The following is a 25,675-nucleotide window of genomic DNA, read 5'->3' on the forward strand; positions in this document are numbered from 1 at the left end:
AAGTTGCTTTTGTATATAGAGCCAATTGAGTCATTAGTTAAGAAACCTCTGGACAAGGCTCGTCTTGATCGGGTTGTCAAAGTTAAAGCAATACTGCTTTTGTATATAGAGCCAATTGAGTCATTAGTTAAGAAACCTCTGGACAAGGCTCGTCTTGATCGGGTTGTCAAAGTTAAAGCAATACTGCTTTTGTATATAGAGCCAATTGAGTCATTAGTTAAGAAACCTCTGGACAAGGCTCGTCTTGATCGGGTTGTCAAAGTTAAAGCAATACTCTTGGAGGAGAATCGAGTGTAGCTTGTCGAAAAAGCCTTGAAGCATACATTGGGGGAGGGGGAATGATAGGGGATATACTGACAACTAATCATTTGACATGTCACTGCCATATGACACCCAATGATGAAGGATAAGACGCAGCTTCATTCTTATTATTTATAACGAGAAAGACAATCACAATCTTCTTCTTGTCATTAATGAAGAGAAAGATAATGATAAATTTTCTTCTCACCATTTATGAGGAGAAAAACAATCGTAAGTTTTCTTCGTACTCTACTGCTCTTTATGATAAGTATAAAAACTTGTCTTTAATATAAGGAAAGGGAGGAGACTTCTTGGAGTACTCGTATTCATGTTCATATATATTAGATTACTAACTTGAGAAGGGACATAACGTTTTCACCTCGAAGATACTTCGAATAATTCTGTAAATACATATTCGACATACGTCGTACTGACCAAGATATTTAACAATATTTTTTTCTTTAAAAAATAATTTTACCATTTAGCATGATCGTGCAAAGAAGCTTTTTATTCTCTCAGTCTTGTCCCTTATTCTGAGCTTTTCCTGAGCAGATAGGATAGAATGGTACGGATAAATGAAAGCGAAAAGATATGATTATTCGAGTACATGCAATCAGACAAGTGAGTGAATGCCACACTCGTAGTCATTATAGAAATGCTGAAGTTAAAATAAATAATTCAAATGGATGTGATCAACTTCAGTTTCGGCTTTCCATGTCATCTATGATCAATCTGATTCAATGAAGTTGTTCTAGGCGACAACATCATAATGATCTTTATGTCGTAGTGCTCTAAGAATAAGCAATGGGTCCCTCTATTCTGATATTTATTGATGCATACTGCACGTGGCAGGCAAGTAGAGAAACACTTCTGTGCCTTTGGAATCTGTTCCACCCACCTCTGATAGATAGAGAAGAATTGATACTCATGCACTGCAGTGTTCTTTCTTGATCAAAACAGTAATCAATTCATTAGGAAGACCAATAAATACTATGCCCAAAACAGCTTATGCTTTCCTTTTTCCCTCATCAACCATGTGAGATATCTGTATCTTCAAGGAACAGCATTTTGTGAGATGCATGATGGCTCAAGAGTTGCCCATGAAGGAAGGGTGCAAGGAAAACTAACTGAAGAAGAAGGCAAAGGAGAATCATGCAACCCAACCCTCCTGGCTTCACTCAGAATCAGATTCTGCAGCACAAAGACTCAGAAAGAAGAAACAGAGAAGGAATCCACCCATAATTATATCCCACTTTCAGCTTTATAGCTTCCCTTTTTCAAGCATCTTCTCTTCTCCCACTTCCCCCCCCCTGCCACAAGCCATTTCTGCTTGATGTCACACAAACACCAGGCAAGTTCCATTGCAGCACTTCATTGTCATTGCAGATCATGTCGCCTGACAACTCTCTGGCTTTGCTCAGTTCATCTGCATGACTATGAGAATGAACATCGACTGCGATGGCTGCTACCGAAAGATCAGGAGAGCTCTTCTGCAAATGCAAGGTTATATGTCGGAACTCTTCATGACGACAGGTTGAGCTTTCGTGTTGGTTGTGTGTTCTTCTCTAAGGTGACCCCGTTGTTTCTTGGTTCGTTTGGGTATGAAGAGTTGGAGAGCCATTTGATCGAGAGGAAGCAGTGCAGGGTCAGCGTGTGCGGGTCGTTCGTCCCCCAGGATATGGCGATCAAGATCAGGAGGAAGACGAATCGACGGGTGGAGATCTTGGAGATCAAGGAAGTGGAGGCAAGCCATGATGGCGGCACAGATCCCAAACCCCCCTCATGAATTATAGCCGATCCCAAACCCTCATATAATGCATACCAGACACATGGTAAGGTGTAATATTTCCTTGAAAGAAGGATCATTGCTATCAGCTCCTAGTTTCTGGACATCCCCAGCCATGCTTTGATCATACTCCTTACTTGCTTAACATGTCCAAAGATCTCGATCACTAAATAATAAAATCCTATTAGGATATTAGGGTAAGATGTTTGGCATGGATTCTTCTCTCCCTGACATAAAATGGTTCAACACTCAAATGGCTGAGGAAATGTTGTTACAATTCCCAAATCACTCTCATATGCATGATTGAACACAAGATTGGAGCACCTGTCCAAGGATATGCCAATGAAACATTTGAAGATAATGTGCTCAAATGGACTTCAAAAATTCGAATCCAATTGCTAAACCACTAAGTTTTGAACAAGCACAAGGAAACTTAGAAGGCAGGTAAAGCAATTCTTACTTCTTTGTTTCATACCATCTTTTGAAGCTTTCTTTATGGTAGGATTATTCTCCTTTATGAAATCCTCTGCTTGAGCCTGAGATATAGAGAGAGGAGAGAAAATTACTATCCACTTCTACCAAGATTCAGAATAATTCTACCCCAAACTCTATCAAATGAATTTATTATCCCCTTCAGTCTCATCTAACTATTTTGTTACACCATTTTTTTTTTTTTGCAATTTTAGAAGAGATGGGAAAGGATAACACAGCCATGCAGCAAAAAATTAGGCTGGAAACATGAGTTAATTTGATGTTTATGGGACCTCAAGAAGCTAAATTGGGCATATATAACTCTGTATCTATTTCTTCTTGTTTTCTCAAGATGACTGTGCCCAAGTTTTGAATCTCAATAGCAAAAAACTATTTGGAATGCCTATTCATTTCTGCAAAATGCAAACTGGCTAGTGCATGATAGAAAACATTTAAGGGATCTCAATAGCAAAAAAACTATTTGGAATGCCTATTCATTTCTGCAAAATGCAAACTTCAATTTTCTAACATTAAATACAGCAAAGCGACTTAATATTCAGCAGAGTAACTTCAAGGAAAATTTGAAAACGAATACCCCCCTTTACTGTGAGTAAACAACAAATACTAGCAAGAGTTTCATGTCTCCGGACTAGCGCACATACCCTCATGCCCTGTATATGCATCGACTTCTGGTTACATATCGAGCCATGCAAACCCACGAGATTGCTTATCCTATAGTATCAAACCACACACCAAGCTAGTTTGACATGTATGGGTATGTTGCGAATATAGGAATATTTGCAACCTCTTCATTCAAGAGAATATCAGCCTTAAATGGGTGCTTCCATTACTTTTGGTTTCTAATTCCTTTTCGCAAACATATAAGGCCAGAAAAAGTCTATCATAGTTTTAATCTTCCTAAATCATTGTCTTGGGAGGTAGGCCTTCCCTTGTTACCACTCCATTTTTCAAACACATTTCTTTATTGTGTTTGTAGTAGGAACAGTATTCAAACCAAACTGTCTCAATCAAATCAATAATAGAACAACTAAACTCCAAATCTTCCTAATGGATCCTATGTCATACATGAATACCTAATTTACAAGATTAGCTTAAGAAACTACAATTTGGAGGCTTTCATTTCTTAAAGAACAAGGATAAAAAATTAACATTGACAAAGTACAAATTAATACCATATTCCAAATAGATATTATACATCAAATGTTAGTAGTATGCTTCATCCATCACTAGTTGTAATCCAACATGACCAAACACAATGTATATTTTCAACATGCCAATCTTTATAATGAACAAAGAAGATACCTGCAACCAAGCAATTTCAGGTTCTCATGTACTACAGGTGACAGATCAATAAATGTCATTGCAATATGAACACCCACAACTCTACTGAATTAACACAGCCAATTCAAATTCACCTATAAATGTCCATCATAATTCAGTGCGATGCTCACCAGGTTCTCATGTACTACAGGTGACAGATCAATAAATGTCATTGCAATATGAACACCCACAACTCTACTGAATTAACACAGCCAATTCAAATTCACCTATAAATGTCCGCCATAATTCAGTGCGATGCTCACCAGGTTCTCATGTACTACAGGTGATAACACCTACAGGTGACAATTCAAATTCACATACATAGGTTCTCATGTACTACACGATCCAGATGAACAAATGTCGTTGCAATATGAACACCCATAACTCTACTGAATTAACAGAGCCAATTCAAATTCACACACACACATACACACAATACACACATATATCTCATGAAAAGCACCATCAATAGATAAGCTTCACAGACTATGTATGTTCCTCTTAAATAGCTGGCATATAAGCATAATAGAAAGCATGATGTGCATGAGCCACATCTTAATTTGAAGTGGTTGTGGTACAGGATAACCCAAGCTTGTTTAATAATATGAAACATCTGCTTTTTGTATACAAAATTACAATGTGTTCATACAATACATGTTTTATATGCTTAATGTGTTTTATAGATTATAAGAATGCCTCTGGGAATGTTAACACCCAATAAAAGATTTTAATGTCCCAGTTGGTTTCAAGGTCTAGTAGATATGCACTGCACCAATGACTATTAACTAGTCCAAGCAAGGTCCGGTGTCAGAATTAATTTAAAAAAAAAAAGGTGATCTGTTAGGTATTACCGGATAATGTGCATAAATATAGCATGCTCTGCTGAATATAAAATGACACAACCACTGAAGCATGATGGAACTTTACTGTAACTAGGCTGAGAAACAATATTAAGAACCCAAAACTTGTGTTAAGTACTTGGGAAGAACAATACCCATTAGAAAACAGGAAATCAGATTTTCTTTTTCCTTTTCAAATGCATCAATCAATGTCCAGCAACACCGAACTTATCATTAGAAATCTAGTAAATACCTGATTACCTATCCTCCAACTTGTTAGGTTGAGGATTCAAAACCAATAAGGTTCAATATCGTGCTAATAATTTAAACTTCTCACTTTATTAGAGAGAAATTTTTGCGGTAAAGAAGAAAAACCACTTCACAACCAATCTTAAAAATAACAAGCATATGATCCTCTCGACCAATGCCTTCAATTCATTCTATACAATATTCGCATACACCACCCACAACGAATCCAAGAACCATGCGCATTAATGTATAACGAGAAGAACCAACTAACATAATCAGCAGAATAACAGAGAAAGCTGCCTTAACTTCAACTCATTCTTAACCTGCTGAAATCATCATATTTCAGCAAAAAGAAGTAACCAAAATAGTCCAACAGTAGGAACCAGTTCAATATTTGGTACTAACACACTGCAATTGTGCCACAATCAAGGACAAAGCAAACTCATTATTCTCCATGCGAAACAAAGAAGGAAGGGGCAAGAAAGGATTACAAGATTGGTCGGCCATCGTTGACTACGCCTTCTTGTAGCGTTCTACCTCGCCCTCGTTCGGGAAGAACCCCATGAGGCGACCAGCGGAGTTCTGGTAAGCGTACATAAACCCACCCATGACGCCAATGAGGCCGCCGGTCACCATCGAGGGCCCCCGGATGTTGGGCTTGATCCCTGCCACCGAGATCCCGATCCGATGAAAACCCATATCCCTAACCCTAATTGCGGGATAAAGAACAAGAAGAAGAAGAAGGATAGAGAGAGAAAGAGAGAATAGAGAGAGAGAGCGTACCGGAGAGGTAGCCGACGGTGACGGAGATGCCGGTGATGGTGGAGAGGCGGAGGTAGTCAAGGGTATTGAAGTTAGCAACGGTCTTGGTGAAGGGCGGGTTGCGATCCACCACCGGGTACTCCGGCTTCACCGACGCTGTGATATCCGTGTTCATCCCGCCGCCTCTTCTCAAGAACCCTCTCACGGTCTCTGTGTTTTACTCCGATCTCTGTCACGCACAGAGGAAACGAATTGAGAACCATGGAGAAGATATTTGCGTTCACGATCCAACCACGTGCTCGAGTCACGCTAAGGGTTTATGGAGCCTGGCCCGTGGTGCGGCCCAACACGGGCCATAAGTTTCTGGGCCGGCCCAATTCATGGGCTAGGTTGAGTTTCTTTCGTTATTTTTGACGGGCAATTTTTCTGTTTAATAATATATTTATTAATATTATCTAAAATCTTTAATAAGATAAAATTATGATGAGTTGGCCTTAAATTACGAGTATCTCCAAGCGCTCATCTGCTTCGTTCCGCCGGTCTTCGGCCTCCCATTAGCCACGTTCAGTAGCTCGGTCCACGTGTCTCATGAGTTCATAGCCGTCGTCATCGTCCCCCGTCCATGTTCTCGACACAGCATTAGTTCAGCTTGAGACCGCAGCACGAGCTGCCACCCGCACTTCGCATTGCGAGCGAGCTATCAGAGTCGTCTCTGTGATGAGCAACACGTTTTCCATCCGGTGAATCTATACCCGCTCAGTTACACGCGTGAACAGTGGAGGTACGAAACGGAGCCCACGTGGGGCCCGCGAGAATAAAGTGCCGAGGAAAAGCAGTGCTGTCGCTATCGCCCGCTTCCGAGAAAGCACAGTCTCCCCTTCGCCGTCAGCGTTGGGGTCGTCAACGCGGCTTGTTCTAGTGGTCTAAAAAGCCGAAGTAACGTACGAGAACGGAGCATGATTAGAAAAGCGATACAGGTACGATTCATATTCGCTGGCCACATTTGTCGCCCCGCAATCCTTATTGCATCGGATCGTGGATTTCCCTCCGATTCGTCGTCGTTGATGAAGAAACCCAAGAAGTTGTTGGAGAGCCTTATCAAGCCCTTCTTCGGCCGCAAAAATGGTAGATCCTTGCTTCTTCTTCTCCTCCTCCTCCTCCCGGGATTTTGAGTTCGTTTCTTGCTCGAATTGACTTGCTGTGATGGTTGCAGAGGGCAAAAAGGAGGACTTGGAGGCGATCGCGGCCAAGGAGCAGAAAGTATTCAGGTATGAGACGCTGGTGGCGGCCACTCGCAACTTCAACCCTAAGCAGAAGCTCGGGGAAGGGGGATTCGGTCCGGTCTTCAAGGTAGAGCATGTGCAATTGATTGACGATGATTAATCGGGGGATTCGGATCGGGAGGACGCGGGAGAGGAGGATGTTGCTTGTTGATCGATGATAAGTGTTTCTCGTGCAGGGGCTGCTGGAGGATGGGCGGGAGGTGGCGGTGAAGCGGCTGGGGCGGTCGTCGCGGCAGGGGTCGAGGGAGTTCCAGAACGAAGCGATGCTGTTGTCCACGGTGCAGCATAGGAACGTGGTGACCCTCCACGGCTACTGCGCCCACGCCGACGAGCAGCTCCTCGTCTACGAGTACGTCCCCAACGAGAGTCTCGATAAGCTCCTCTTCTCCAGTAAGCGCCCACCAACCTCCTCCTCCGCCGCCGCCTCCTCCCTATTTTATTTTATTGTTCGCCTCATTTTGCAGTTAAAATTATTATTCATTTCAGAAAAAGAACAAAAAAAAAACCGGATTTTTTTTCGTCTGTAAAGCGCGATGTTTCACACTCTCTGACTTAGGCTCCACATACATGAAGGATCGATTTGATGGGAGTTCTATTTTACCTTTTTGTGTTGAATTCCTTGCATCTGGACATCACCATTGTCTAATTTTTTATCCTTCCTCGACCCGAAGGATAGCTTGTTATTCCCATGCATCCAAGAGTGGAGCTCAACAACTTTGACTAGTCTTCCGCTGATGATTTAACATTACCTGTTTGAATCTAACTGGAGTGCAACCGTTCAATGGATTCTTCTTTACTGTTCTTCAAAACATTTTACTCGTGTTTATGATGATAGTTGCCATTTTGTAATGTCGTTGTGCAATCTCTTGTTCCCTGTGGTAAAGCAGAGGAGGGTAATTCGAAGAAGGTGGAGCTGGAATGGAAGCTAAGGTATCAGGTGATGGTTGGGGTGGCTCGGGGGCTGCTGTACCTACACGAGGATGCGCACACCACCATCATACACCGTGACATCAAGGCCAGCAACATCCTGCTGGATGACCGATGGGTCCCTAAGATTGCGGACTTTGGGATGGCACGCTTGTTCCCCGAGGTTCAGACCCATGTCAACACTCGTATTGCCGGCACCAACAGCTACATGGCGCCGGAGTACGCCATGCACGGCTTCCTCTCCACCAAGGCCGATGTCTTCAGCTTCGGCGTCTTGGTCCTCGAGCTCGTATCAGGCAGAAAGAATTCTGCATTCAGTCCCCTCCCCGACCCTGATGCTGACAGCCTTCTTGAATGGGTATGCCTACTTCCTCCTCGATAAGTATATTACTGCATGCTGTCTAAATGTCTAATTCAGGTGACCTGAATTATTACTGATAAGTTTTCTTTCTAGTTAGACCTTGCCCACTTGTTGAAAAGCATGATGATGAGTGGTCTGGTCATGTTATTGTTGGATTTCTATTACTATCAGCTGGCAAAAAAGTATCACTGTTAAGGTTTTGTTTTGTCAAACCTTAACATGGTCAACACTTTCCAAAGTACAAGAGATGCTAGAGAATTGTCGAAAAATCAAGATGCCAACTTTTTGAACCATCAATTAATAAAGAAGCAAAATATTGTATCTTTTCATTGCCTGTTAGCTGCCATTTCTGGCACCAGGATGGACATTGGTCAAATCTAGGGAGTGACCAAAATCCCAATCCAATGGGCTAAGGTCGACGACAACGACCTGATCCATGTTCTCCAGCCAAAACTCCGGATTCTAGTCAATTGTATCGATAAATCGCATTACGTTGATTGGCAAAAGCAGCATATTCTACATTCGCCTGCTGTATTTCAAAATTTGGCCCTTTAACTGATTAGTTTCGACCTTAACTTTTTTCATTCTTTTGTGTTATTAGAAACCAATCTCATGCATGTTTCAACTACTACTAGGCAGATTGGTTCTAAAGCTATTGTTCATGTTTCAAATTTTCCTGGTTCATTTATTTCAACTAGAAAACCTTTAAGGCTGATGAGCCGAAGGTTAGACTGGTTCATTTATTTGAAGGAACTGATTGAAGTTTAAGGCTGATGAGACTTACCCACGGAAAATTTGATTATATTTAGACCTGAAACTTGAGCACCTAAGAACTAAACTTGTTCTCTAAATTTGATTAGGAAGATTGTGTATGGAAGATGCTGAAACTAAAGTTGGTACTTTGTACTGGACAAGTTTTGGTGTAGTATTTGCTCCATGTATTCACTGGAAATTTGATAGTCTTGTCTAAAATCTCCCAGTACACTTGCATCTTACAAGAGATCTTTCTTAATGTGCCTTATAGAACTTGCCTCTGAGGTATCTTTGCTTGTGATGTGGATGACTTGTTGTTTCAAATGAATTCTCAGGCTTGGAACCTTCACAAGAAGGGCCAGACTCTGGAGCTGATGGATCCCGCACTGTTGCCCACGGCAGACGTAGAGCAAGTCGCAATGTGCATTCAGGTCGGTCTCCTCTGCACTCAGCGTGACCCCAAGCTGCGGCCGGACATGAAGCGCGTAGTGATGATTTTGTCCAGAAAGCCAAGCATTCTACAGGAGCCAACCCAGCCTGGGATTCCCAGAACCAGATTTCTGAGCTCTCACGGAACACGCGGTTCCCGCACGGGTTCCGGCAGTTCGGGTGGTGCATCTTCCTCTACTGTAAACTCTGCCTCCACCTCAGCGGCTACCACCTCAACAGCAAGATATCATTCATCATATCAGGAGCATCGCCCTGTGTGATTTTGTATAGTGTGAGCAAGTTTTTGTTCCATTTTAATTAGATGCATTTTTCTGTGTAAATTCTTTTGGGATGCTTGGTTGTGAACTGAACGAGCCTGACTGAAGTAGGCATATTCTTTAATTCAAGGAAATGCGTGATTTGAGGTGTTTATGATGCATAGGACTAATGATTGAACCAAGCGATTCACAATAGCTGGAGATCAGCTCAGTTTCGTGCTCACTTTGCCTTGCATCCATGTAAACGAGTTGTACCTAATAGAATTTGCTTTAGATTTAAGTTGAAGAGAGTATGTGGATCATGTTGTTGATAATCAAGGATTAAAATAAAAAAAAAAATAATTTTTTATTTTAAATATTAATCTTATGATACATTAGATTTGGTATGCGGCTTACCGAAAGTCAAATGTTTGAAACCTTAAAAAAAATAATAAAAAAATCATTAGATGGTAAGATTTGGTCAATTTTCTCCGGATTCAGTGGTGGGACCTCATAAGTACTTGGACGATTCAATCTCCTCCGTCCTCATTCAAACTTCCATTATCTTTTTGCATTCACAATGCACTGCAAGAACTCAAACGATGCTGTGTTGGACACGTTTTGCCTTCTGGTCTGTCTGTATTCGGCGGCAGAGAGAAAGGTTCCGGTGGACCACGGCTGGGGCCACCTCACTCACCAATCACCATCAAGGTATTCGGATGAGTAACCGAACCCAAAGGTACAGGATATTAAATCTGCTGAAATAGTTTGGAAAATTGAAAATAGCATATTTGTTCATATAACTTTTCATGCAATATGTTCTTCCAATTAATATCGAGCAATAAATTTCAGATTCACCATTCTTAACAACATCAAATTTGATTGAAAAATGTAAACTATTTTAATACCAAATTATGTTTGGTATGCCTAAATTTATATTTATATAGATAAATAAGAAGATTACATCGAAATGAGGGATACGCAGGTAATTTGCTAAAACGACGAACTAAGAAGTGCGTCTTCGTGCCCTTATTTTATTCTTGCAGGCGTAGAATTTGTGGCCGCGAGTGAGAGCTCCACTCCATGCTCCGGTGGGTTCCAAGTGTTTTGGGTAAAGGTTGCCCTTCGGGCGACAAAAAATTTTGGTAGGTTGAATCATTGGCATGCATTTTGGGGAGCATACCTCCCCTTCTGAACTTTCCATTTTGCTTCTCTTGGATAAACACGGTGATTTTTGTAACCACGATGTTTTGGGTTGGATAGATATTTCTGTGTTTTGGAAGAACAAAAATTAGAACCAGACCGGATTGGACAGTAGGGCCAGGTTTGGGCGCCGATTCTGGAGCAAATTGGAAAGGACAAATTATGTTGTTGTCGGAAATCTCCCTCTTTTCTTTCGTTTTGCAAGGAGTTTCCTACCTTTCAATGTGAACAAATGAACACCCTTTCAGCATGAATGATCAGTTTGCATACTTGTTAATTGTGTACTAAGCAAAAAAGATTGTCTAAAGCACCTGACATAATCTTAATATTCTAATTGCACATACCTTCACTGTGTAATTGGTTATTCTGGTCAATTCACAAGATGGATTACTATTTTGAGAAATAATGCTGCTCCTTATACACCAATTAACAAAATGCTGATATGTCTTGTGATAATGTGACGAAGACATTGAGTAGCCGTACTTGATCTTTATGTCTTCTCAGTTCAGTTGAAATCTGCCAGAAAGTATATTAGACTTCTTCTTATTGAATTGGTAGTTTAGATCTGTGAAATCTGTATATTGGAAATAAAAAATACCCTAGCTTTGGAGCTTTCAGTTGTAATCCTTCGGCTTGCTGATGTGGTTGGCTCAGTTGGAGATGAATGAGTACATTTGCTTCCTCTGGTTTACTAAATCCGTCTGGCATAACTGAATTCTTGTCATTTGCTTCCCTTGTTGCATCAACCTGAGTGAATGATTGTATGTTAGTTTGTGCTGCATTACCATCAGTCAGAATAATTTGCTTGCCAGTTTTCTTTGGAAAATTCTGTACCTTCCTGTGTAATTCCGTGTTTTCTTGACACATGATGTTTATATTCCTGTAGAGTTCCATATTTTCTTGGTGAACAAGGCTCCCCTGCAATGACATTAGTGCAAAGTCCAACATTTGAAACTCAAAATGAGCATAATAGGGACAGTAGTTTGTCCAACCTTCCGATGTAATTCTTGAATTTCCTCGAGTAGAAGTTGTTCCTGTAGAGAGAAAAACTCAACGAAATAAGTATGCACAGATATACCGTATGAGCAGTTTTAGGGCTAATGTAACTAATACCTTCCTCTTTCGGATACCATCCAGATTCGTCTCCAGTTGGTTCTCTATATTTTGTAGATCTTTGATGTCTAGACCAGAAAGTTCTCCCATCAACTGTCTGCAAGTGTTGAAAAAGATATGAGATGTGTGTTTTTATTCAAGCTTTCATGTTCTTTTTATTAAATATAATTAGTATAATCCATATGAAACTACAAGGATATTCAGAACAAACATACTTATAAGATACTAGGAATCCATTGACCATATTTATTTTATTATTGCTGTTACTGCTGCTGTCATGAGACAATTATTATTTGATGTTTGCTCTCGATGGATTGTTTCTTGTTAAAAATATTATTGTTAATAAGTCTCTAGTATACTTTGATGCATGCAGAGGACCCAATGTCTTGTAGGGAAGACAATCCAGATGTTGCATTGTTAGGCCATTGTCATCAATCATAATAGTTTGATGATTGGCTTTAATATGTGTTGTAGCAATTGACTTGAGAATTTTAGTGGGCAAAGGTAATAGAAGAATACAGTGTGAAAACTGCAGAAGAAAGAAATCAGAAGTGGAACAAAATCACACAAAGGAGAAAGAAAGGGAAAACCAGGGACAGCTGACATAAAGAATAGTTATTGTTTTAATCGAAACACCTTAGCCAATCAATGCATTCTTTACATTGACTGACTACTACAGAAAAACATAAGGACCTAGGTTCATTTTTACTAATAGGATTCTAGCATTGGGTTATCATCCATAGTAAAGTGACTTGCAACAGTAGCATATGAAGTGTTTCCTTCTTTATTTGGTTTCATTTATTTGGCAGCAGTAACTAGTTTGACTTGCACATTTCTTCTCTCAGTGGCACAGATGCAATCTTTTAGTTACAGATTAGCATATGATTAAGGCTATTTTTCTCTCACCACAAAATGTCAATGTGAAAACAAGATTATATATATATATATATATATATATATATATATATATATATATATATATATATATATATATATATATATATATATATATATATATACGTCTAGATGTTAATACTGCCAAAATATTGATCAAAGCTTTCAATTAATATGATGTCATATATTACTTTGAAGACAAGATCACTATTGTCTATATTTTTACCATGTATGGTTGTCATAAAAAGTTGTAAATAACTATATTGTATGCTTAAATCCTGTATAGTTTCTTCTTATCTCAAAATCCATCTCCATCAGGTTTCAAAGTCCTCAACGAATAAATGTGAATGTTGGAACTTCTGGGGTAACTTATTTGTATCTATTGCCTTTCTAAATACATCAAGTCAAAGTGTTTGATTTTAAGGCATTTTAGTTTCTATTGTTCTTTGACTAGTATAAACAGTGTAAGGATGTGGTCATTAATGCATAATTAAGGACAACCTGGTTGTAAGTGGTAATTGGCATAGAACATTCATGTTAGAGATAACTCAATCTGTGATTCGTTTTTATCTCTATCATTCTTTGAATGAAACCAAAGCATGTTATCACAATTCTCTTTTTGATGCCACAAGTTACTAATTTACAAAATGATTACTTGAAGCGACTATGCTCATGTCATGCAGGTGAATTGAGCATACCTATGAGTTTCGTGCAATTTATGCAGTCGCTGCCTCAAGCTTGTTGCCTCCCTTTGCCAGAACTGTGAGTACAAAGAACCATTTTAACCATGCTAGATAAATGTTAGTATTGCTAGATTTATGTTGCTACAATTAACCAGACTCGAAAGAAAGCACCATGTGAACTGAACTATTATCTGTTCTGACATCTATCAGTAACATATGACATAAAACACTGAAGAATACTTTCCTCGAATCACTTGTTAGAAACTTTGTTAAAACTCGTTTAGATTACTTGTTGATGATGTCTGCTATCGTTTGTTGACTATAGTCTTTTTTTTTTATCTTATTCTACTCAGTTTGTAGTATTTTATTAATGCTTTAGAGTTTAGACTTTCTGACTACTATTCTACTGCGGCTGCATTTTGGTGGTTTGTCTATCATGTGAAACAAAAACAACATCTATACATTGATAAGAGTCTTTATATGGCAACCAACAACTATATATTCATAGTAGTTCTACTGATCACAGTCATCATGGTCAGACCATTCAGAAATATTTCCATATTAGTTGCTATAGCAAGTGCATGTGCACTACTATACCAAATGCTGGCATTTACCAATAATTACTGACCAAGATTCCATAATTATTGTTTGTTTGATTCAACATTGGCTCACAGTCTATCAAAATATCAAATGTCGTAAGAACAAATGTCAGTTAGGAGTTCTTCAAAATTATAATTTTGATCACTAACCACATGAGATTATCATTCTAGGCAACATGACATTCATTTTGGTGGTAGTAACAGCTACACCAATAAGTATGGTTTATTTGATGATTAACTTCATGCGTTTATAAGTTTTTGACTTGCATGTACATGATCTATGGGTAATGCATGTATCATCTATATATCATGTGAAAACTTCTTGCAAATTTAGAAGTTTTACACATGTTTTTATATATGGTCAATAATAGGCCTTAAAAGCATACTTTGATTTATGAGGTATGGTTTTTCACAATGGTGGACAGCAATTTGTGGTCATTGTTTCAAGAAGCACCTGGCATTTTGATAATCGATCTGTTGATGAGTTGAGGAGAATATCAAAACTGGCTAGAGGGTCTAATTATAACAAGTAAGACACATTGTTTTCCATTCTCAAGAAGATATGATCTATTTGGCATATAGATATTATGGACGTAGGTCAAGTAGGATGAAGTGCATGAGCTTGGGGCACTGACCTAGTGCATTTTTATTATAATAAGATTTATGCGTCGATGAGCACTGACCTAATGCTGGATGACAGCAATTGCCAAGTTTGATAGGCAGAGTGGAAGCTGCTGTCCAGACATTTTTGCAAGGTAGATTATGATAGCACAGAGGAAGCTGAGGCCTTTTTCTAAACCTGCTCAAGACAATGGCCTTCCAAAGCTTCCTGAATGAGGTACAGATGTTGCCACCAATCATAACATATCCTTGATTGTCATGCATTACCAACTTTTGTGTTTAAGCATTGGCAACTGCTTATCCAACTGGAACAACACAGTCAATTCCTTGCATTTCATTGTACCCACTGGGATTGAAGTGCTAGAACCAGTAATTCTGATACAAGTCATACAGGATGTTTGATGTAATATTTATGTACGTCCGTGTATTTTGGTTTGTTCATGCTTTGCACAGTATGTAGAGGGACGGTCGAAGGTTTAACAACCCCATTTTAGTTGGGTTTGGTGGCCGTTTTAGGCTTGTAAATAAAGGTTGTGTCATGTGGACACTTGTGAGAAATATTCGGTCTGTAATGGACCATTTTGACCCTTTGTTGTGCAACCGTTCAGAGCTTGTAAAGTCTGTTTGTAATTTGCATTGTCTATGAAATGTTTACTTGTGGATCCCGAGTGAGGCGCTTTCTCTAACCTGTTTTCTCTTTTATAGGTCCTAAGGGACCATGGGAGGTTGACCTTTGCGGACGGACACGCAAGAGTGCCGCATGACTTAGGCAAAATCAGCTAAGTCCGTGACATATGATATCAGAGCGGGACAAGCATTCATAGAAACACTTGGCAAGCAAATGTGGGGGACCTAGCGGGACTGCGTTGAGAGCAATCAGCACGCGCGACCGTTTGGGGGTAAACGAGCATGGAGATATTGGGAAAATGAGTCGCTCGAAGGAGCGATCATCTGAGATTGACATTCAGAGGAATGGCCAACCCTTCGCGCAAGAGGCACCACGAGAACAAGCAAGCTTGAAAGAATGCGTAACGCACAAATGTTGGGATGGCTGAGTTCGAGCTACGGCTCAATGTTGACAACCATACATGATGGTGCTCAAGGCAAGCGAGACGCTTGGTAAAGGATGAGACCATGCAAGGTAGAATGGGTTGCTCAGCAACCGAAAGAGTTGTGCAAAGCTCACAGAGGTGAGGGGAATTACTAACTCGAAGAATTCAGTACTCATGCAAGGGCTTGTATGCGGACGATGGAATGTTCGTGGCCATGCCAAGGCGACCGAAACTCGGTGCCATGGAGCATTAGAACTTTCTCTTCGGCATGAGAAGGATACGTCCATAGGAGGCTGAAGTGTGCAGTGAGTTCAGCATGTTGCTAGACCTTGAGTGGTGCAGCGGGGGTTGTATTGACGTGGAGTCGCAATCTAGTAAGTGCGTTTGCAGGAGGCAGAACAATGCACAGTTTGTTCAACAAGTCGGAGTAGTATAAGGGGATAGTGGTCTCCGAAGCTTTCAGAGGGAAGGAAACGAAGAGAGATGTTGCTCCAACAGGATAGATACTCAGGAGGGATATGTCCCGGCTCTCTAGAGGAGAATCATGTGCAACTGACTGCACATGTTGAGGAGGAGTAACTAAAAAACAACAACTCCACGAAGCTCAATGGACCGAGTGAGCGGCGAGGAATCGTCGCATGATCTCGCTTGAGAGAATGCACTAGTGGATGCATTGCGAGATCAAGTGGGGGAGCGACCCAAAGCAATACAAATGAAGGCATACTTAGAGTCAATATGGAGATCAGACTCAAGGGAGGGCTGACCCGTTGAATGGTGGGCGCGAGAGCCACCATCAACTCAATGCAAAACAAGGAGCGGAGTAACTTGGGTGTAACTTGGAGAAGTACCCAAGCCGCATGAAGGGAGCCAGCATAGAAGATGGAACATGGAGTGGAGGCACAGAGCTTTCCTTGGACAAGAGTCAAGGACATGAACTCTTACAGAGGCAAGAGCGGGATCATGTCGTTCCATGAGTCCTTCATTCGGATGGAGCAGACTCATCTTGCATGGTGCCAAAGACGAAGGGAGCTTCTAGGCACATGCACCTTATCTCGGAGAAGCATTTGATGGAGGAACTAAGACGACTCAACTTGCGGAAGCGAAGTTGAGTTCAGAAGACCTTGGCACGGGGTAAGAGAAAGCGGAGGTGGGTACTCTTGAAGAATATGCTACAGCGTTATCATTCAAGTTGCCATGAAGGAAGCGGTGCACAGCGGAGATTGTGCTGATAGGGGCAGAGGCCTAGAATCCAAACAATAGTGCACTAATTTCAGTGAAGTCGGTGGACTTCGAGAGCTACTAGGCGACGAGCTGTCCTAGAGCAGTGCTTTGTCTAGGTGTGACCTGACAACGGGGGGACGAAGGTCGATTGCCAAAGGAGCCAACAAAATCGAAGGTGGAAGAGACCCTGCGATGTGTTGGCATATGCCACACATTGAGGTATTACAATTCGAGTTCATCCCATAAGGATCATAATGCAATGGAGATATCACCAGGAGGCGACATGGTGCAGCGGATCGTGGTGGAACAATTCGTGGCAATGCAATACACACGAATCTAGTCCCGTGAGGGACTATATCATACAGTGGTATGATCGGGAGCTACTAGGAGCTCCACTTCAGTGAACAACACGACGGCAAGAAGGGCTATGGATTCAAGGAGTGAAGGTCATGGTACCGTAGAGGCTGAGAGCCTTGGTGCATGCATCGAATTTTGCATCGGATGAAAGCTTTGGTCATCAGCATATAGGGGTTGTGTACCACCGAGGGAAAAGTTCGAATGCAAGTACCTGTGAGTCCCATGGGATGGACTTGATCATGTAGAGGTATGATCGAAGCAGCTGGAGAGTTGGACTGCTCCAAAGCCCATATTCGCTTAAGGGAGCCCGATAAGTCAGAGGACAAGGTCGAGTAAGCGAACGTTGCTACCAAGGAAGCAAAGGAAAACAGAATCGATGCAAACCCTACAACATGATGGTAGAGGCCATGCATGAGAGTTACAGTCTGTCTTTCCATCGACCAAAGGGAGCTGCTTGAAGAACACAGAGGTGTTGAAGCAGGGGGTCGAAAGGGGTGAGGAAGCGACGACGAGTCCAGAGGGACTTAGCTATCCAAAATCAAGCATCAATTAGAATGGAGGTGGACTCAGAAGAGTGTCATAGAGATATATCTATTGATCGTGAAGAAAAGGGATACAGATGCGAGGCGATGGATAGTAGGGCCATGGGCATGGCAGCGCCATGGTACCGTAGAGGCGGGACTTCCGAGAAAGTCATTGATCTCTTGCTCTCATGGAGGGAGAGTGCTTGGTCGTGAAAGGGGCCGAGGAGGTGGAGTATACAGAGGCAAACTCCAAGTACCAAGACAAGGCTGAAGGGCAGAGGCCAAGGAACTTCGTAAAACCGGTGTCAACGAGCTTCTCATCAAGATAGCTGAAAGTGAGGGACTTCGGGTCGTGCAAGAGTGCACGACCAAGGAATAAAGCAGGCAGTATGCGGTGTTGTACCTTTGCTACTCTGTGGAGTATGCGACAACGTTGATGGAGAAGACAGTACATTCCTAGAGGCGACCAAAACTATTAGAGACTTACTCCAAGTTGGGGTGAAAACTTCTTGCATTCCAGAAGTTCGATGGCATTGAGAAGGTGAATCACAGTAGCTAACTCAATGGAAGGAATGCAAACACTTCGAGTGCTTCAGAAGTGTGAGCAAAGAGCAGGCGAAGGTCAGTAACCAGCTCGATGCATGGAGTACAACCCTTGAGGAGGCGGACAATGTCAAGTAACCATTGCCTTCATATAAGGGATGTTATTACAAAGTTTATTCCACATCCTCTTCAGTATAAGAAATGTTGATATCAAGGAGTCAAATACTGGTCAAACTGGTGGGTATCGGTCCAACAAAAGACTTTATAAGACCTTATAGGTTAGTATTGGTAAGTTGTTAATTTTTATAATTTCTTTTTTCTGGTGATACTGGGTGGTAAAATTGATATATTGCCCAATTTACTGGCGGCACATCAGACTGAAATTGGAATGTCATCGAGCTTCACCAAATAGAGGAAAGGCATACACATTATCCTATGATAGGAACATATCGAAAAAAACAAGGGAACAGCAACATTTAGCACTCCAAAGAAACCTTCTTTGGGGGTGAAGAGTAAGAAGAAAGACTGGAGCCTGGTATACCAAGAAAGATTCTCGTGAAGTTAGGGAACCTAGTATGGATATGGTAATAGGTTATAGAAAATAGAAAGAGCGCCTCATTTTTTGGAGTGATCCCTAGTAGCAACGAGGTACAGTTATTAATAGACTGAGTAAAGATGATATGTGCAGTGAAGATACCCCTGGAAGCATTTCTGGCTGATGTAATCATTATTAATCTTGCTTCCAAGGGTTGAGAATGCCAAATTAATTCCTCTTTTAAGTCCTATCCTTTGGCTGAGGATTATGCTTCTTGTATGGATGGTATAGGTGGTAAACTCTGCTAGTTTTGGGATTTGTATTAGACCTAATGGGTAGCAAATGGAGTACTGTTGTCCCTTTCTTTTCTTTGATATCAAGAGAAACATACAGATGTGACACGTCATCAGAGCACTTGTAGACCTACATCATTGTGGCCTCTTGCTTTCCTATAGGCAGCAATAGAAATAATAAATCTATTATGATGACCTCATCTCTTTATTATCAGCAGTGAACTTTCTGTCATTGGAATATTTGAAACAAGTAGATCCACATAGTGAAAGGGTTACATAACGCTAATTGGAAAGAAATACACACCTCATAGTGGTGCATAGGTGACTCTTTTTGCAAGTTATGGTCATCCTCTCTAGTTAGATGCGAATGAGAATCTATACCATAATAGCAATTCAGTGTTAAGTGAAATAGTTCTAATTTTTTAAAGTTGGATGTCTGGGAAGACGAACTGCTTATACTTGGTGAAGGCCTAAATAAAATTTCTCTGTAGTTGCCTCCTTACCACACACCCAAAATTAAGCATAATGACAGGCCAATTATGAGGCTGATTCTGGATCTTCTTGTTGTTAACTAAATAAACTAGCCAATAGTCATCTCATTCAACATGCAAAAAAGAGTGTGGAAGTCCATAAATAGGTAATAAAAACATTTTAAAATATATAAAGGTTCAAATATATTCACTTGTTCAACCAGGAGACCATCAGAAATAATTGTTAAATTTCACTGTGCATGATATCTTGCAACTAGTTCAGTTCTAGATTATTGTTACAATAGAAAAGGAATATTATATATATATATATATATATATATATATATATATATATATATATATATATAATGTCAACTTTAATAGGTTTTGCATTATGTAAACTATTACAGCTACATGTGACCTATGATAATTGTCCCACCAATATTAGATTGAGAACTGACAATCATCACACTTAGGTGACAAGACTAGTGATTTATTATTTCACCCCGTTTGGCATTTTTGGAGTGATGGAGTTCTACCATCACATCTCATCTCTTCTTATTGAACTTCCAATCTCTCTCATGCATGATGAAAGGAAGTTTTCTTGAACACTTTCTTGCATATAAATGGCTCATGCTGCTTTCTTTTCCTCCTATGGAGAAGGATAATCTAGAATAGTTTATCAAAAGATTCATTAAATTGTAGATCTAAAGAAGTTGTCTACCTTCCTATAACCAGAAAGTAAAAGCATTTAAATTTGTGAAAGAGGAGAAGGCTGATTAAGCAACAAAAAATATTCATAGCTCTTTTCATATCACTTTTCACCTAAAATTGGTTTTGGTTATGCCTAATAGTTTAAGATGATATGAAACTAACAAAGCTAACATTAACTTAAAAACTTGTATTGTAGATTAATCTAACATTAAATGAATTAGTTGTTATGCTTTGCATAAAATATACCATAGTTTCTGAACTCGGGTTCATAACCAGATGATGCTCCCCCTTTGCTCTAGTGTATCTTTCCATCACAGACTTCATGCTGCATAAACACCTTGTATAAGCTTTAAGTTCAACGTTATACATATTTTTTGCATATGAGAAGAATATGCATCATCACTAGTGTCACAAATGATAAGTGCATTTTTAGGACTATTGGTATTGATCGTCTGTACTTAAGAAGAAAGAGGTTTAACTGATGTAAGAGAATTGTTCTATTCACCAAATAAAAGGATGCATTAGTACCTTTTTATTCAATGGAATAAAGAAGTTACAGAACCAAATGTTGTACATGATATCACCTTTGTTTTTTGTTCTTGCAAAACATTAAAGGTAAACAGTAAGATGATTAATTTATCAAATATGATGTGGAAAAAGTTTGGTGGATAAAATAGTTTGTTATTAGTAGAAAAACATGATTAACAAAAGTGAATCAAACACATTCTAATATGGAGCTACAAAATCATGATAAACCAATGCTGGAAAAGAAATAAGATGGTTTTTGGTTTTAGATAAGTTTAAGGGATACATCAAACTAGGTTTGGTTTTTTTATTTTCTACAAAAACAATTTCAATATCATGAATAAAATTATCTTGAAAGATGATCAAGCTTATGAAACATTTATTTCGTTGTGTGTATCTCCTGAAAATATTAGAACTTTAGACAAAACTGCAACATCCACAAATTCCTATATTTGATCCTGAGATGGCAATCAGACAACAGGTTACTGACTGCAAGTAGTAATGAAACATTTATTTGGTTGTGTATATCTCCTGAAACATTAGAACTTTAGACAAAACTGCAACATCCATCAATTCCTATATTTGGTCCTGAAATGGCAATCAGAAAACAGGTTAGTGAATGCAAGTAGTGGACAAAGGGGAAGAGTTTTAACAACTAATCAGAATAAAATTTGCTTCTCTCTATATTGTATCTTGTTTAGTGATTTTTTTGTTACATCTCATGCCTGAATGTTTGCTGCAATATCCTGTGCTTATGTACGATTTGAGAGTCAATTTGCAGATTTGCAAAAATATTTATTATGACAATTATATTGCAAAAATGTTTACAGATTTGCAACAATGTTTATCTTGTGCTTACGCCTGAATGTGCTTATGTAGGATTTTAGAACAATTACATTGCCCAAGGTTTTTTACACGGTTGATGAACTTTTTGTTTCGACAAGTTTATCTTGCCAAAGATTTTTTTACAAGGTTTAATCTAACAATAAGGTTTCTATTTCAAGCAGCTGAAGAAATTATTGTCAGCTCGGATTTCATATCTGATGGATTATTGATTCAGTTTATTAACAGTGCATCTGTTAATTGTGACAAGGTCTTGTATTTTGGAGAGACAAATGTTGTGGAAGTATTATCTTTTTAACTCATCATACTTTTGTATATTCTCATAAACGATAAACGATCTGAAAACCGAACATTTTTCTTTGTTTATATCACTATAGGTGTTTCTTTTTTGAGGTATGAAAGATTCACACAAGCATGTATTAGATGCAAAATATGCTATTGATCTATGTTGCTGTTCTAATAGTGATAACCACAAATCTAGGATTGACATGTACATTTCAGATTGAAACAAGAAATGCGTGTATTAGATTGCAAGAACATGAAAATATTACCAACTATCATCTGTGAATGAAAGAATGAACAACATGGATTACATATTTTGCATGGATGTGCCAAGTTGTAGACATAAATGTTAGTGGCATCCATTTGGGCTTAATCTTTCATATGTTTATCATCATGACACTCTATTAGTTGTCTTGGAATCAAGATGTTCATGTCCATAGTTCTTTCAAATGTGATTAACATATATAAGATTAAATATCAATTTAACATAAAAATTTAAACTTAAAGAAAACAAATAGCTCAGCCCAATCCTTCCTATGATCTGCTCTTCTTTGATCACTGATCTCACGTCTATAGTAATGATCATACTAGGCAAAATGACCTCTAATCCAAAAGCATATATATTTGGAACGAAGTACAACTCGATCACATGAACCTTGTACCAGTTCCCAGGTGTTAAACCTTGGGAATGAAGGTAACATCATCTCCATAGTGATGATGTTCCCAGGTGTTAAAGCTTGGGGTTGAAGGTAACATCACCTCCATAGTGATGATGTTCCCAGGTGTTAAAGCTTGGGGGATGAAGGTAACATCATCTCCATAGTGATGATGTTCCCAGGTGTTAAAGCTTGGGGATGAAGGTAACATCATCTCCATAGTGATGATGTAGCTTCAACCTCATGACAGGCGAAAGAAGATAGATTACAGTTGAAGAGCACTCCCCATCATCATTCAAACTATTCTAGCTTATAGTCTCATCACCACCATGAACACAGTAGCAAGCAGAACTAACGTCGAGAAGAGAGAGAGAGAGAACCTGGTGCTGGCGTAATCATAGACTCGGCCGGTGGCGGAGAAGACCACAACGCCGACCTCCGCATCACAAAGGATGGCGAGCTCTTTGGCCTTCTTGAGTAAACCCTTCCTCCTCTTCGAGAAGGTCACCTGCCGGCTAGTGGAGTTATCGATCCTGCGGATCGCGATCTTTCCCCTCCCCATACTCCTCCTGAGCTCAAGATACCAGATCTTGCGGTCAAACCCAGAAAACCATCAAACAAAAGAGAACAACATGGCTACGAGAAGAAGAAGACATGGATGGCTGTATCGATCAAGTGATGAGCTTCCCGTTGATCTTACCTTTAAGGTGGAGGGTGGCGGTGCTACTGCTGCTGCTGTTGTTGCCTTTTAGATCGGCACTTCCGGGATCTCCTATTCTTTATGTGATGCACAGAGTAGAAGGGGAGGGAGGTGGCGACGCAGCTTTTGGTACTGCAAACTAAACCGTTCTTTAACTTGACTGATTCCTTGATCGTCATATTATATATGTCTCGTGGTGCGCAGGGGAGGCAGCACGTCGCCCTCGTGTTTGTCTTCGTGCTTCTTTCTTTATATTAACCTCCGCTTTCTTTGTTGAATCACTTGTCGTTTACGGCAATTATGAACGCATGAAAACAAAATGAATAGTAATGAAAGAATATATGTCAACAATAGTCAATTGTTTCATGTGAACTAATAACTACATGTTTTAATTTTTAATTTTTTAACAAAAGTGTCACTCATTTCTAAAACTCTTTAATATTTTTTTTTACCTAATACTTAAAACACCCCACTCATCTATCTTTTTTTACATCACATTATAGTATTTTTTTAATGATACTAAAAATACATAATATAATATAAAAATATTTATTACGTTATAATATGTTTTTAATATTATTAAAAATATAAAATAATATGTTTTCTTATAAAAACACTATAAACATAATATTTTTACAAAATTTATAAAAAACAGTATGTTATAATGTTGTTGTTTATTGTGTCGCAATGTATTTCCGATATTATTGAAAACACTATAACATAGTATTAAAAAATCAATATGACGGATGGATCGGTCCATAAAATATATATTTATGTTTTTTTACATATTTACAAAAATTTATTCGAAAATTCTGAAAATAGAGAATCCCCAAAAAAAAAAATTTAGAGCTTTTTAGGCCCAAGAAAATATTCATCAATATTCATCAAAATATGTGCTCAGAATAAGCAGGAAGATGGAAGAGCTATACATGAAGAACTTGGGAAACACCTGACCATGAACATTGTCCCAAACACAAGCAGCAAGCTTTAGACCATAATGGATTCTGGTTTTGGCACTCGAGTCCAAGTTCACTCGAGACCATAAGGTACGTGTCAAAACCCTAGCGAGCTCTTTGCATGCACTTTTGAAAGCACTATCTCCGATCGATGGCACTCAAATGGCATCCCTGCAGTGAGTTCTGGGTGTCAGTACTGTGAGGCCAATAAAGATTGAGGCCGAGGAATCCGTACTTCCAGCAGAATGGTCACAAGCCAACATCATCGTAACTATTCTTTTCGTTGCATCGTAGTGCTTTGTAAGTAAGCAAAGGGGTGCAGATTCCCATGTGTGGCTTTCGGAACACATCGAGATAACCTTTGAGTGCTCAGCCAAGTGTCAATCATCGTCATGTCGTGCTGCTGCTACGGAGAGACAACCTCGTGGAGAACTCGAAGTAGTTTACAGCTCGAGAGTGTAAAGAACGAGTTTGGTGAAGGAAGAATAATAATAATAATAATAAGGCGACGTGAGGTTCTGTGGGCGACGAAGGTTTCAGGTGTCGGGGCACAGCCGGTGACGAGGAGGAGGAGGAAGAAGAGGTCGGAAGGATTCGAGGGCGGTTTTGGGTGGGGGCGGTGGGAAGCGCTCTCCCTCCCCCCATGTGGGGCGGACAGTGCGCCCATGACGCTACGTTTTCCTTCTTTAATGGATTCCTTGGAGCGAGATGCCTTAAAGAAATCAGCAGATAAGGTTTCAGCTTGTGTGACAAAGGTGAAATGCTTGATTCTGATGTTTCTATTTGATGAGATTTGATCCCAAGTTCGATTATTGTTTCAGATGTGATGGGTGTTTCGAAGACGAATTGGAGACGTTCGAGCTCTCGGTGTTCGTTTCTTGCACGAAGATACATGTTTGGAGGATGCTCCCGATCGATTAGTTGTTGGAGTCTAAGATCCGATGTTTGATTATTACTTTAGATGTGATAGGTTCGCCTAAGATAATGAGAGAGAGAGATATTGGAGACATAGCTTTGGAGATGGTGTGAGCTCCACATCCCCTCCTTGCACGAAGAACTATGATAAGAGAGAGTCCCGATATGATTTATTAGAGTATAGTAATGAGAGAAATAATCTATCATCGAGTATGGAT

The 25,675-nt window shown here is 39.7% G+C and overlaps 2 protein-coding genes, 1 long non-coding RNA gene, 1 other non-coding gene and 1 pseudogene across 9 annotated transcripts; 3 read left to right on the plus strand and 2 right to left on the minus strand.

Annotated features, from left to right (window-relative positions):
- Positions 1-861: 861 nt before the first annotated feature.
- On the plus strand, positions 862-2,281 carry LOC103985333 (uncharacterized). 2 transcript variants are annotated; one of them, XR_010487154.1, is made up of 3 exons: positions 938-1,651; positions 1,722-1,803; positions 1,908-2,281. It is a non-coding gene; the product is annotated as an uncharacterized LOC103985333 (transcript). The 2 variants fall into 2 exon arrangements; XR_010487153.1 differs by having other exon boundaries at positions 862-1,803; positions 1,908-2,174.
- Positions 2,282-2,459: 178 nt separating this feature from the next.
- LOC103985332 (uncharacterized) lies at positions 2,460-6,006 on the minus strand. Of its 2 annotated transcripts, XM_065109830.1 has the most exons (3): positions 5,770-5,998; positions 5,478-5,651; positions 2,460-2,622 (listed from the first exon to the last, which is right to left on the minus strand). In XM_065109830.1, the coding sequence occupies exons 1-2, from the start codon at positions 5,921-5,923 to the stop codon at positions 5,500-5,502; spliced, it is 306 nt and encodes a 101-aa protein (XP_064965902.1). In that variant the 5' UTR covers positions 5,924-5,998; the 3' UTR covers positions 2,460-2,622; positions 5,478-5,499. The 2 variants fall into 2 exon arrangements, with proteins under 2 accessions (XP_064965902.1, XP_009401267.2); XM_009402992.3 differs by lacking the exon at positions 2,460-2,622 and having other exon boundaries at positions 5,271-5,651; positions 5,770-6,006.
- A 639-nt stretch (positions 6,007-6,645) lies between these two features.
- Positions 6,646-9,933, plus strand: LOC135612972 (cysteine-rich receptor-like protein kinase 43; annotated as a pseudogene). The gene is made up of 5 exons (XR_010487155.1): positions 6,646-6,873; positions 6,962-7,098; positions 7,208-7,421; positions 7,919-8,316; positions 9,408-9,933. The product of XR_010487155.1 is annotated as a cysteine-rich receptor-like protein kinase 43 (transcript).
- A 657-nt stretch (positions 9,934-10,590) lies between these two features.
- Positions 10,591-23,725, minus strand: LOC135612973 (MADS-box transcription factor 23-like). 3 transcript variants are annotated; one of them, XR_010487156.1, is made up of 10 exons: positions 23,587-23,725; positions 23,267-23,455; positions 20,827-20,905; positions 13,667-13,728; positions 12,075-12,171; positions 11,954-11,995; positions 11,796-11,879; positions 11,560-11,708; positions 11,306-11,477; positions 10,591-11,177 (listed from the first exon to the last, which is right to left on the minus strand). XR_010487156.1 is itself a non-coding variant. In XM_065109832.1 (9 exons), the coding sequence occupies exons 2-9, from the start codon at positions 23,446-23,448 to the stop codon at positions 11,462-11,464; spliced, it is 711 nt and encodes a 236-aa protein (XP_064965904.1). In that variant the 5' UTR covers positions 23,449-23,475; positions 23,587-23,725; the 3' UTR covers positions 11,202-11,461. The 3 variants fall into 3 exon arrangements, 2 of the variants coding, with proteins under 2 accessions (XP_064965904.1, XP_064965903.1); XM_065109832.1 differs by lacking the exon at positions 10,591-11,177 and having other exon boundaries at positions 11,202-11,477; positions 23,267-23,475; XM_065109831.1 differs by lacking the exon at positions 10,591-11,177 and having other exon boundaries at positions 11,203-11,477.
- LOC135612974 (uncharacterized) lies at positions 10,808-23,260 on the plus strand. The gene is made up of 3 exons (XR_010487157.1): positions 10,808-10,903; positions 13,652-13,730; positions 22,113-23,260. It is a non-coding gene; the product is annotated as an uncharacterized LOC135612974 (long non-coding RNA).
- Positions 23,726-25,675: the final 1,950 nt, after the last annotated feature.

This window comes from Musa acuminata, chromosome BXJ2-5 (assembly GCF_036884655.1).
Source record: "Musa acuminata AAA Group cultivar baxijiao chromosome BXJ2-5, Cavendish_Baxijiao_AAA, whole genome shotgun sequence".
NCBI classification, from domain to species: domain Eukaryota; kingdom Viridiplantae; phylum Streptophyta; class Magnoliopsida; order Zingiberales; family Musaceae; genus Musa; species Musa acuminata.

Bases quoted from the DNA above. Each gene is read 5' to 3' on its own strand.
- LOC103985332 (XM_065109830.1), bottom strand. From the start codon at position 5,923: ATGAACACGGATATCACAGCGTCGGTGAAGCCGGAGTACCCGGTGGTG. The intron at 5,652-5,769 runs GTACGCTCTCTC...TCTCGGTGGCAG, and splicing joins CACCGTCGGCTACCTCTCCG to GGATCAAGCCCAACATCCGG.
- LOC135612973 (XM_065109832.1), bottom strand. From the start codon at position 23,448: ATGGGGAGGGGAAAGATCGCGATCCGCAGGATCGATAACTCCACTAGC. The intron at 13,729-20,826 runs GTATATTTTATG...TTGTACTCACAG, and splicing joins ACCCGAGTTCAGAAACTATG to TTCTGGCAAAGGGAGGCAAC. The intron at 11,880-11,953 runs GTTGGACAAACT...ATGTCATTGCAG, and splicing joins TTCAAGAATTACATCGGAAG to GGGAGCCTTGTTCACCAAGA.